Below are 12300 nucleotides of genomic sequence, written 5' to 3'. Positions count from 1 at the left end.
GTTCCGCATCAAATAGCGCCAATAGAAACACATCTTCTCTATCAAAGAACGTCTCGCGCTTTGAGGTAGTAACGACGAATGCTTTAGACTGGTTCAAGAAGCGACTTAACGATAGATTGAAACAAGGATCTCCGCCCGTACTTGTGCTGACCACTTCTATAGTAACTAAAGAATTCATCGACTTAACTTAATTACTTTATCTGACTCAAGTATTGGTAGTTAAGACGCCAACTGACCAAGCAATAGAAGTGGCCGTGCGTTAAAATAACTCAACTAATTTTAAATATAAATAATTAAGAACGATGTATTACCACGTTTCATTGATTAATTTACTCATTCGTCGCCATTTTCATCGATGACTGGGGTGGTAATAAAACAATAATATAGGTACAGTTTCAATTAATTAATAAATTCAAATACTTTAAGAAATGCAGACGAACTACAGCCTTAATTTAGAGGTATATAAAAGGCTTCAATAAACATGGATCCGAATTCAATCTATAAGTTTACGAAAACGGCATACTGCGAATTTCATTCATTACACCCATACAACCTTACTATTACAACTCGAACCACCTTTCGCAAAGCTTTTGTTTAGATCTAAGCATTACTTTAAGGAATGGAGAAGGGAGGCGTTTCACATCTGTCTCACCGAGAACTATCTACAGGACTCATGATGTCATTTACATGTGATTACTGTGCGACATAGTACAATTTAATTACCTATAACGGAACTTACATAATTTTCCTGGCAGCACTTATACTTGTTTTTATGTAATTTCTTGTATTAATCAGTAATTTTCCGTGGAATCGTTTTCAAAGTGGCTAGGCGATGTATAGCAGACAACCACAAAAACAACCAATTTTACTGCTGGTTAGTAATTATAGGAAGGTTCATAGATTTATTATTTATAGAAACACAAACCGGAACCAAGTTATAAAATTGATGAAATTTAGGGCCACACAGTGGTAAGATTTCTAGCGTATTATTGCAACCTTAAGCGAAAATAATTAATTTGTACCCAAGCAAAATAAATAACTTCATATAATGTGGATAAAGAAAGATATTTTAGAAATGACTATAAATTCTCGAGAACGAATATAACGAGAAGGTAGAGAACGATCAGCATGCCCACTTATGTAAGTGTGTGTATGTATATAAGTACCATTAATGTTCGTGTAGTATGAGCAATATTTAATAATTTGTTTCACCTTACTAAAAGTAGACACTATTATTTATTTGTAATAAGTTGTAAGACTTTTTATGAATAGTTAATAATTTGGCATATTAATAAGATTAATTGACCCATTTGAAAAATGTATAAAAAGGCAATTAAAATGATTCTATTTTTATGATCGAGATCTGTTAAATCTTCTAGAACTGTGTTGATTATGTTGTATTTGTGTATAATCTACTCTATGTCTCACGTACCGTTGTTTACGTTAATATCTCTAATAGGTCTGTGTCACCTCTGTACTCTTTGGCCATAGCCGACATTTTGCTACTTTCATGTTGTGTTCGTTTTAACTGGATTTAATACTTTTTTATGCTTATCATCACACAATAAAATAAGTATAACAGATTCGTGGGGAACCTAATAAACTTCAGTTTTACTCCACTCTATCTACTCTTCAATTGGACTTTCGAAGGATGATATTTAGTAAGTCTTAATGTCTATATTATGCTGGTTAAAAATAATTATTGCTTCGCTATAATGTTTTGCAGTTTTTAATTTAGATAATTAACGTCGTCACCAAATATTCCAGATTAAAAATGTCGTCAAAAATCAGTGGAACCAATAATTTCAAGGTAGTGTTATTAGGCGAGGGTTGCGTCGGTAAGACGTCTATACTACTGCGATATATTGAAGATAAATTTAATGATAAACATCTAAGTACACTTCAGGTATGTTGACACACGAGACTATGAATCCGTCTACTATATTGCCATATATTCAGATACATTTTAAAGATAAAAACCATGTTTATTTTTACTAAGTTTATTAAGATCTTTTTTGATATACAGAGAACAGTTTATCGTTTTTACCATGCTTATATGTAATATGAAAAATATAGGAAATTGAGTCAATACTCATGTTACTGTCCACCCACACCATATAACTTAGAAAAGGATCACATTTCCAAGACTGTAATTCAATTAAATCGTAATATGGCTAGCTATTCTTAGTATTGTTCTACTGTAATCTATCATAGCATAGCCTTAAAATTACTCAAATAATTTTATTAATTTTGATATAGAATTATTATACAACTATTCCAACTTATGTTGACCAATAACTGGCTATTAGCTGCTGTATTGCTTTTATTATAAAAGCTTAATCTAGTAGTTGTAAATAGTAGAATACCAAGTAAATTTTTTTTACCATGAAGCTGCTATCTAAATTAGCTAATTGACAATATATAACATATTACAGGCAACATTTCTAAACAAAAAGTTGAACATAAATAATAAGAGAATAAACCTATCCATATGGGATACTGCTGGGCAAGAACGCTTCCATGCATTAGGTCCAATATACTATCGGCACTCTCATGGTGCTGTACTTGTATATGATATAACTGATGACCATTCCTTTGCCAAGGTATGTATCTTCCATTAAGGCGAATATAGTTGTCATTAGAACTACATTATCAAAACAAAGACTTCTAGTAGAGGTTTTTCCACTTTTTGAAATATTATTGAATTTAAGAACACAACATAATTTTCAGGTTCAAAACTGGGTTAAGGAGCTTAAGAAAATGCTTGGTGCAGACATTGTACTTGTTATAGCTGGAAACAAAATAGACTTAGAACATGAACGAACAGTCTCCTTGGAGGCAGCTGAAAGGTGGGCCAAATAACATTTCTGTCTGGTAGCCTAAGTTTAAAGTTTTTTTCATAAACTGATATCATCATTACATTAAACTTTGAATAAACTCTTTTTATTACAGTCTAGACAAATATAAGTATTGAAGCAACTATTTGTTATATATAATAGGTGGTGTTTTATTTTTACCTTATGGAATAGCTCTGAATGCTTTTGTTACTCCATATTGTGTAAGTAAAAGCACACAGCATTCACATTCTAGACTATTATAGTAAGAAACGGAAATCACAGGTACGCAGAGCTGGTTGGTGCCAAGCACTTCCACACTTCGGCTAAGCTGAACCAAGGAGTGGAGGAATTGTTTTTGGAGCTCAGCCGCGCGATGCTTGAGCGAAGCGAACGCGTACCGACGGCCCCGGTGCCCCGCGCTTTGGCTCTTGCTGAAGATGACGAAACGGCTTCAGCTTCTACCTGTTGCTGGACCACACCTTCAAACTGATAGTTGTCAACTTATAATATGCTGCTTGCATAGCCCGATATCTGTTATGTGAAGTTAATGACCGACGAGATAATGTTTGTATTGTGACTTATCTCAGTTTATTTTAAAAGTGAAATCTGCTAAATGATGCTTTACAGGTATTGGGTTTTTTTTTTAATTTCAACCAATGAAAAATTTCTGAAACATATTCCAAAGTGACCACTCATAAAAATATTTTAATATTGAATAGCTATAGATATGTAAAATAACCAGTTGGTCACTTTCTGCAGATATTCCAGTGTTAATTGATTTATTCCTCTTTAAGATTTTATAAAGACTATGTTTAATATTATATACACTATGGTTAATTAGCTTTGATAATGCAATCTTTTTTGTAAATCACAAAATATTCTACAAAATACCTCTATGTCGTCAAAGAAAAAAGTAAATGCCACTTGATAAATACTAAAATAAAAATAATTTTGCAACAATTCTTGTATGGACGAAACATATTCTTGATGTTCTGTTATGTAATGTCTGTTTTGGTGAGAAAATCTTAAATGATTATAATATAAAAGAGTATTTTGAATTTGGTTACTTTTATTTTCAAACAACATAAAATTGGATTAGTTTTGTAAGAAATAAATGGCTAGTTGCTACCTGTTTTTAGATTTATGGTAAACAGATCAAAATGATGAATTCAATTGTGATTATGAACAGCAATGGCAGCAATAAGAGTGTTTTGCATTTGCAAATGTATAAAAACATGTATATAATTAGTCATATAGTTGTTATAACTTATTATTAATAAAATAGACTATTTATAAATGATTCTGAAATAATTTTGAATGTCTTAACTCAATCATAAAACAACTAGATGGAGATACACTTCTCGCTTGATAGGTTGCTTAGGGCTTTGACTGGAACTTTATATTGTAATTAATTATTATTAACAGAATTATTTTATGAGTATTTCTATTGAATTTTTCTTATCTGGAATATAAGAAATTGTCATACTGCAAATTAATAATTGTCTATAATTGAATTGTAAATATTTCTATGGAGGGTTAGCAAATTGTCACATAAAATAACCTAACCTTTTAAATATTATTTTTTATTGACTGATGTAATTCTGCGACTCTTGTAAAAATATCTACATTAAAACCATTGTATGATTTTTTGTATTTTCTTTAAAGCTCTCACTTTCTGTCGCGTCTGATACACAACAGTGCCTCCGTTGTGCATTGAGAAACCCAATCAAATCATCAAATGACTATTTAAGTTTTGTTCACTAAAACTAGCCATGTTTGTAATGTCCCAAAACGCACCTCTTGTAAGAACTGACGGACAAGGATCGAGGACAGCTTTTAAGTTTTAACCAAACGAAGACAACTTTTTCCCTTGACAATTTTCTTAATTTTAAACAGTTAGTAATACCAAACAGGGTTATTGTAATGAAAACACCTCGTATACATAACATTTACTACTAACCACTACTTAAAAAAAATCTGAACACTATTAACAATTAACAATATGCATTGGAGTGTAAAAGAGGAATTGAAGGATGTCCAATACTCGCATCTACCGTCACTTTCATACAAATCTGCCGAAACTACTTCGAGAAGCGAACTCCATTAGTGCGTACATTAAATGCGAGAGGCCGGAGGAATAGGCCTTTGCCTCGAGACACATACGAGGGAACAAATAGAATATGCGTCCAAAGGCGGACACGGGGACTCCGATTCGCGTTTTCAAAATGAGTCTAAAAGTGGCGCTTGACATTACGCGACAATTGTGTGAGGCGTGACATTTGTTCGTCTGTGAGTTTAGCGTGTTTGGTAGTCGAGACGGTGAAATCAAACGTCCTTTGGTCGCGGCTCGAGCGCCGGGGTCACTTCTCGAGGTCCACTTTCTTAGCCTCGGGAGCCTTCAGAGTTACGGAGGTCTCGGGTGCTTCCGTCTCCGCGGGATCGAAAGGAGGCAAATCCCTCAGGTACGGAAGCATGCTGCGAGATTTTTCTTCCGCCGACAACCACTCCATCTGAAACGAGCGTTCCGAGTAAAATACCTGTTAAATTGGAGTTAATTTACGGTCAATCACACGAACGAGGGGGGGCGAACCTTCTGCCGATACTGCAGCACTGCTCCCTGGCAAATGTCGAGGCACATGTTTCTCGTCAGTCGCCCATCTTCCGATGCGTAGGCGGCCGCTTGCCAGGCCACGCCCAGTTTTGATAACGCCCTTCCGGAGAGACCGGCCGTGAGGGACGCCACTTCGTCACATAGCTCGCCGTACTCGAACCGATCCACGCTCAAGCGGCTAAGCGAACAATGTTTTAACTTTAACTCTCCCACTGATCTCCCATGAAAGTAAAGGGAGAATCGAAAGCTTTCAAATACCTGTGTTTATCGGCGGCCGGTTGCAGTATATAGGCATCGAAGTATAAGCGAAGCAGACGTTGTCTCTCTTCCGATGTCGGCAGAGGGAATTCCAGTAGAGCGTCGATCCGATCGTGGACGGCCGAGTCCAGGTGATGTGGCGTATTCGAAGCCAGGACCAGCATGACTCGGCCGCTCTGCGCCGAAGTGCGGTAGAGGAAGGCGTTCAGAGCGGCTCTCAGTTCCTCGGAAAGGGCCTCCGAAGAACGCTTGCGTAAGAAAGCGTCCGCCTCGTCTATGAATAGAAGCACGCCTTTCCGGCTGGTGTTTGCCCAGTCGAACACTTTGTGAATGGCCGCCACGGCGTCTTTGCCCATCGGGGCCACGTCTCCCCCGGTCATGATGGCGTACTCCATCCCGGAATGTTTCGCCAGTTTCTGCAAATGTGACGTTGGAACAATGCTTTGCGGGGCGAAATGAGTAATTATTTCTTACGCTTCATCGACACATACCTTGGAGAAGAGTGTCTTGCCGGTGCCGGGCGGGCCGTACATTAGTAGATTGGTGTAGAGGCCGCGGTTGCGTCGAGTGTTCTTCGCGGCGATGGCGACGTCTCTCAGCCGCCGCTCCAAACTGGGGGCCAGAACCACACCGGCCAAGGCGTCGGCCGGCGCTCTGAACTTGGCCACCGCCGCTGCCGCAGTTCGGATCGGATGCCTCGCGGCGTCCAAGAGGGACAGACGGGACGTCTCTCGCACTAAGGTCGGCTTCCCTATCCGAGACTCGATAAACCGAGCCGCGACGGACGTGGCTCCTCGCGCCGAATACACTCCTAAGGCCAGAAGTGATAACCCACCCACGGCGGTAGCAGTCCGCTGCCAATCGGTTAGCAGCGCGCTCACACCCGTCCCGATCACGCTGCCTGCAGTCCTGACAAGACGATACTAATTGGAGAATTTTTCAATACACAGTAATATTTCCCGAGTATAGCACATTCAACCAAATGGACAAACTCTTTGACTTTATAATATTAATCAATACTGGAAGGTTATTATTAAACATATTTAAACGAAAGAAAGTAATCTTCAGTTATGCGGATATAAATAATACAAACTGTATGCTCTCTAATATGGTGGTCCTGTTTTCGGCAGCTTTGAGACGGATCTGCTCAAGTGTAATATCACGGTTCTCCCTGTCTGCTTTGGCCCGAGCCCTCGCTTCTGCCTCTATCGCCTTGAGCTTGTTCTTTTCTCGCAACTCCATCTCGTGCTCTATCGTCGCTCGACGCAGGGCTTCTTGCTTCGCCACACTCTCTTCCTGTCTGTACCACAAAAATATTTACATTCTGCGAATTTGTAATTTGAAATTTGTGACAGGGTACCATAAATAAAACTTTAAATGTTTTTATAATTTATAATATCTTCAAGTTCACTGTAAAATCAACACTTCAGCTAACCAATAAACGCCAAAAGTTTTTAGAGACATTACAACAGATAAGGAAATAAACAAAAACAAAACGCATGAATAAAGCACAGCTTAAAAGATTACAAGTATGTCATTATGCATGATAGGAAAGAGAAAACATCAAGGAATGCAATTTTTAAAAAATATTTCTTATGAGATACAGGTATCAAAATAAACTAAGCTGAAGTATGTATGGCCCACAATAAGAGGAAAAGATTAAGTGCCCGAAGTACAATAAGGTAGACAAAAACAGCATGAGAGTGGCACAGTGCAAACAAAATAAGCAGGATTTGGACTTTGAGTAGAAAGATTAAGTCCACTATGGATAGCTGTGGAATCAATAGAAGTATTTTTAGAGCCCACAGTACCTGTAAAAAAACTCTGATCTGTCATTGGTTGCAAATTTGCAAAATGGCCACACAGATACCAAGTATTACAACACATTTTAATGTACATATTACTTTCATTATTATTACTAACTTTTTTAAGATCTCCTCTTGTGACCTCTGTTGCTGGGCTAATTGTTCCTCATAACGCTTCTTAGACAGCTGGTCTTGGTATTGAGCACGGACTTGGTGTTGTTTCGTTTCTTCCTTTAAGTAATTCCAGAAAAATACCCCACATTTAAATTAAACTCCATAAATAAAAGAGCATTTTGCATGTACTTTGTAAGGTTTATTCATTGTGCTATATTATTGTACTGAATATATTAGAAGATAGTAGGCAGTGTTATAACTTATTTGGAACTTTAGGTTAACTAAGTCATTAGGGCCTTTTTGGTATTCTGCATTTGCACATTTAATATAGGGAGACTCGAAAGTAATATATTTTTGTTTATGTGGAAGATTTAAAATGGAGAACCTTCATCAACCTATTTGATCTTAAAAATTGCAAGTTTTAATAAATATGCAAAAACTATAGAATAATATTTTAAACATAAACCTGTAATGTTTTTCGTCTTTCTTCATGGTCAATTCTTTTTTGTTCAACTTTGGCCTGTTCAATTGCAGCTTCATACTCTTTAATTTTAGCTAATTGTTCCTGCTGTCGAGTTGATTCCTGAAGTTTACTAAGCTCTAATGCATCCTTTGAATGTCCTATGACAAATTAAATATTACTACAGTTGCGTTTTTAAAGGATTGGGGGTGAATATTTTATTGTTTTTCTAACACGGTATGATGAGGTTATACGGCGCATTATGCAATAGCTACTTTAAAAGTACTAAATAATATGAGACAAATAGTTACTTGAGCGTTCTAGTTCTCGAGCGGCTTGTGCCGCTCTTTCTAATGCGCTTGAATCAAACCGGTATGCTTCCATGGCCTTTTTCTCAGCTTTTGTAAGATTTTGAGGAGTATTTTCTTCTGAAGGTGGAGGCATATCAGCCGGAGGTTTGGGTGGACTACTATATCCAAATAACCAAGACATTGTTTACAACAAAGGTACTCGGACCACAAAAGAATAATGAAGTGGAAAAGTTTACACCTCCCGATTTAATTAATAATGTCTTCAAATCAAAAATATTATAGAGATATGCCTTGCCTTGAGTTTGAACAGTGTACCACAACTACAAAAATTATAACCTAAAAATTTAAATAAAGTATAGACTATATCACTACTGGACTATAGTGATATAGTCTATACTTTAGATGATGATGATGATGATACAACCGTTCTTTTTATTATTGGTTTAGTCGAGCATTATCTTTATTGAATTCTTAAAAAATCGAAACGCAATCTCAATATAAAGAACTTATAATATTTTAAAACAAAGTTTATTTTGTATATATACAATTTTTTTCGTTATATTGTTGCGATTGAATGTCGTCTGTGGTATGAAGAATTTATAATTCTGTGGTATGTAATAGTAAAAAATTGTAGGTAAATTGTAAAACCAGTCCAACTGAACAGTTATTACAGCTGTGCTACGGCCTACGAGACACGAGTGCTATTGTATTATTTTGAAAATAATTTTAGAGTTTATATTCAGACTTCAAACAAAGCATTATTCTGCCTTTTTTATATCATTCTTATCTGTCAGTAAGTTTTTTTTTTAATCAGACGAACATTGTTCTTTCAAAAACAACCGCCTTATATGATGGGATCATTCCTAAAAATAGCTAGCTTTACAGTATTAAGTTATTGCATCACAGTTGAACACAAATTAATCAAGTCGTATTTGGTGGATGTTGTAGAAATACAATGGAGAAAAATGGGAACCCTCCTTCTTACGGCTGGAATAATGGACATATGCAGGCGCCTCCTGCGGCCCCTCCGAGTTATTCACAAGCAGTGGGCGGTGTGGGACCCTCCAGCCCTTACACGCCACAATATCTTCGTAGTAAGTGTTTTCGTCAATATCACCAATATTGACCTGATACCTTAATTTTATTTAAACATGCATGAGTAACGCTTGTCCTTGTGCCAGATAATACAAAGTGAAGGTAAGTGAGGGAATAAATTAGGTAATCGTTTTAACTTTTTGAAAATTATCTGTGTATATATATATATATATACTGAAGTCTGCATTGAGTTATTAGCTGAGCCTAAAGTAAGAAAAAAAGACATCCACATCAAATCAAGAAAAGAAAACCTGTTATATTGTTGTAACAATTTTTTAACAGGGAGATACTTTATCAGTTTCTATTTTTCCACCCATAGGTCTTGCTTGCATTTGGAAAAAATCTGGTGACTAAACTAAGAGGTTTATTTACTGAAAATATTCATAATGAGCAATATGGATCCATACTGAAACACTCAACTACTACAAATCTATCTACTTCTGTATGATAATGAATGGGTGAGAAACCTTGATAAAGGTTGGATTTTGAGGAGGTGGGTTTTGCATTTGGGTTGAAATGCTTTGCCTCTTACACAAATTGAAAAATCTTAGTATTCCGGGAAAGAGACTGGATAAGTAATTATCTATATGACAGATGCTTTAAACTGAGAACCAGGAATACATTAACTTCTCTCCACCTTGTGCACATAGGTGTGCCAGGATCAGTTTATCAATTTATTAAGTCCCCACATGCATTATTTGCTGAGGATACTAAATTTACAGTTGCAAGTAATACAAAATGACTTGAAATATATATTTGTTCAAGAATTTATATAAGTGAACTGTACAAATCTACTCCTTTAAACAACAACAACTTACAACTGTAAACATGCAGAGGTCTTGGTGTTTTTATAAACAATGATTTGAAATGGGAATCTTTCATAATTAATATGGTAAAAATTGTTAATTCAGCACTTATACTTGGTTAAAAGAACCCACAAATGCCCTCACACTTGGCACTCTTCTAATATTAAATAAATACTCATATAGGGCCACTGTTGGAATATATTTAGTCATTTGGAACTATATAATTTAAGAAATATATCACCTTAATTGAAAATGTGTAAAGACTGCCAGAATTCTTCAGAACATGCCATAGACAGCTAATGGATAAATGCTTAAAAAAAGCAACAAATGCCAAGATAGAGGACTGGCTTATATAATGTTCAACACATTGAGAATATATTTACTTTAAATGAAAACAAGCATTTTTAAGGTAACACTTGCACTTAAACTAAACACAATTAAAAGTAATGGAACTTCTTCCCAAACTTTAACCGAACTCCCTGAGGAGAATATTAATGTCTCCTGAATCCTTTAAAAAACAAATTAGATGGTTTCTCTTATTCTAAATCTGTATTTGCGTGTGTACGCATCGGTATTTCGTCGCTAGTGTGTTTAATAAATAATTATAATCTACGAATTAAAGTAATTCTCGTTATTTTTCAGCAACGGGTCCACAAATAGTGACGACAGTGGTGCCTTTGGGACCGCAAACTACACACATGATATGCCCCAGTTGCCACGGAGAAATCGACACAGCTTCAAAGAAAAAGCCGGGCCTCATTGCATATATAGCCGGATCGGTGTTGTGTATTCTGGGGTGAGCCAATTCTGTTGTATACACTTAAAGAATTAATGTATTACTAGCTGAAAAGGAAATGAAAACAAATGACCATATATTGGCCATTATCTATTCTAATTAAAGTAGATTCGATGATCCTACATATAAATAATGTTTTAGCATTGTACTGGAAGCGAGTAGATGTACTCAAAACCTTTAAACAGTTCAGGGACCGAGTTCAGTTTATCAGTGAACAATGTATGTATCGTAGGTTGTTTTGCGGCTGCTGTTTGATCCCGTGCTGCATCGACAGTTGCATGGATGTGCATCACGAGTGCCCCAATTGTGGCGCTCACCTTGGCCGCTATCGCCGGTAACTTTGAGAACGTGCCGGGCATCAATAATTGAATCGTGGGAAATTAAAACCGACTTGATATTAAACCTCCACATTAATTGTCAGGTCTAATAATATTATATAATTGTTGTAACTTAACGAGTATATTGTCAGCTAGTTTTTGGATGTTTTTTTATACTCAACATTAACAAAGCTAACTCGGGCAGTCCTAAGCGGCAGCTTCTGTCTTCTTTATATTTCGTCGTACAAATTTATGGCAAATCCTGAGGATTTCCTGCCATAATGTAAAGCTTAATAAGTTTCATATTTGATAGTATAGGTTGAATAGTTGTCTAAGTGTTTTTCTTCATGTGGGCCTCACTATTTACCTTATTTATACACATCCGTTTTAAACTACTCCATAGTTCAAACTCGATCCAGCTTTAATTGTACACATTGACAATACATTTATATTTTTTGACATATGCATTTATGTGATTTTTTAAGATGTCGTAGAATACATATATTTCTTAAGTACGATTTGGCTTATCGATGTGCGAGTGCAAACCGTTTTTAAACAATTGCCTGGATAAAAGATGTGTGGATGCTTCACATAAATAACTACTGAACCGTTCAATATTTGATAGTGTGGATGTCGCGAAATTTACGTTACGTAGATTTAACTTCGCGGTTAAATTTGCGAGTTACATCTTCGTGACTTTTTCAAACATTGTATGTATAACATATGCCCAAAAGTTCTTGTCACTTATCTTGATCTATGATCTTGTACCGACGCTTCAGTGTGCCGAAGCGTTGGCAAGCTTTTATGAATAAATTTCGTAACTTTAATTTATTGAATTTTATTAAATACCTAGAACCTGATAATAATATTTTTGCTAATATTGCATTAAC

At 36.1% G+C, this 12300-nt stretch overlaps 3 protein-coding genes across 4 annotated transcripts; 2 read left to right on the top strand and 1 right to left on the bottom strand.

The window, feature by feature from the left end:
* Positions 1 to 1466: 1466 nt before the first annotated feature.
* LOC123718468 (ras-related protein Rab-21-like) lies at positions 1467 to 4470 on the top strand. The gene is made up of 5 exons (XM_045674983.1): positions 1467 to 1661; positions 1768 to 1906; positions 2436 to 2603; positions 2731 to 2849; positions 3120 to 4470. The coding sequence occupies exons 2-5, from the start codon at positions 1775 to 1777 to the stop codon at positions 3325 to 3327; spliced, it is 627 nt and encodes a 208-aa protein (XP_045530939.1). The 5' UTR covers positions 1467 to 1661; positions 1768 to 1774; the 3' UTR covers positions 3328 to 4470.
* Positions 4471 to 4774: 304 nt separating this feature from the next.
* On the bottom strand, positions 4775 to 8720 carry LOC123718467 (ATPase family AAA domain-containing protein 3A homolog). Its single transcript, XM_045674982.1, has 8 exons — positions 8397 to 8720; positions 8092 to 8246; positions 7630 to 7742; positions 6800 to 7006; positions 6198 to 6615; positions 5707 to 6122; positions 5428 to 5626; positions 4775 to 5347 (listed from the first exon to the last, which is right to left on the bottom strand). Exons 1-8 carry the CDS (start codon positions 8575 to 8577, stop codon positions 5198 to 5200), a joined length of 1839 nt encoding a protein of 612 aa, XP_045530938.1. The 5' UTR covers positions 8578 to 8720; the 3' UTR covers positions 4775 to 5197.
* A 328-nt stretch (positions 8721 to 9048) lies between these two features.
* LOC123718403 (LITAF domain-containing protein) lies at positions 9049 to 12184 on the top strand. 2 transcript variants are annotated; one of them, XM_045674829.1, is made up of 4 exons: positions 9049 to 9189; positions 9345 to 9490; positions 10940 to 11093; positions 11326 to 12178. In XM_045674829.1, the coding sequence occupies exons 2-4, from the start codon at positions 9352 to 9354 to the stop codon at positions 11429 to 11431; spliced, it is 399 nt and encodes a 132-aa protein (XP_045530785.1). In that variant the 5' UTR covers positions 9049 to 9189; positions 9345 to 9351; the 3' UTR covers positions 11432 to 12178. The 2 variants fall into 2 exon arrangements, with proteins under 2 accessions (XP_045530785.1, XP_045530786.1); XM_045674830.1 differs by having other exon boundaries at positions 9055 to 9185; positions 11326 to 12184.
* Positions 12185 to 12300: the final 116 nt, after the last annotated feature.

The sequence above is a fragment of the Pieris brassicae genome, chromosome Z (genome assembly GCF_905147105.1).
Source record: "Pieris brassicae chromosome Z, ilPieBrab1.1, whole genome shotgun sequence".
Taxonomy (NCBI): Eukaryota; Metazoa; Arthropoda; class Insecta; order Lepidoptera; family Pieridae; genus Pieris; species Pieris brassicae.
The sequence above is the reverse complement of the archived record's forward strand: the minus strand, read 5'-3'. Positions and strand labels throughout refer to the sequence as shown.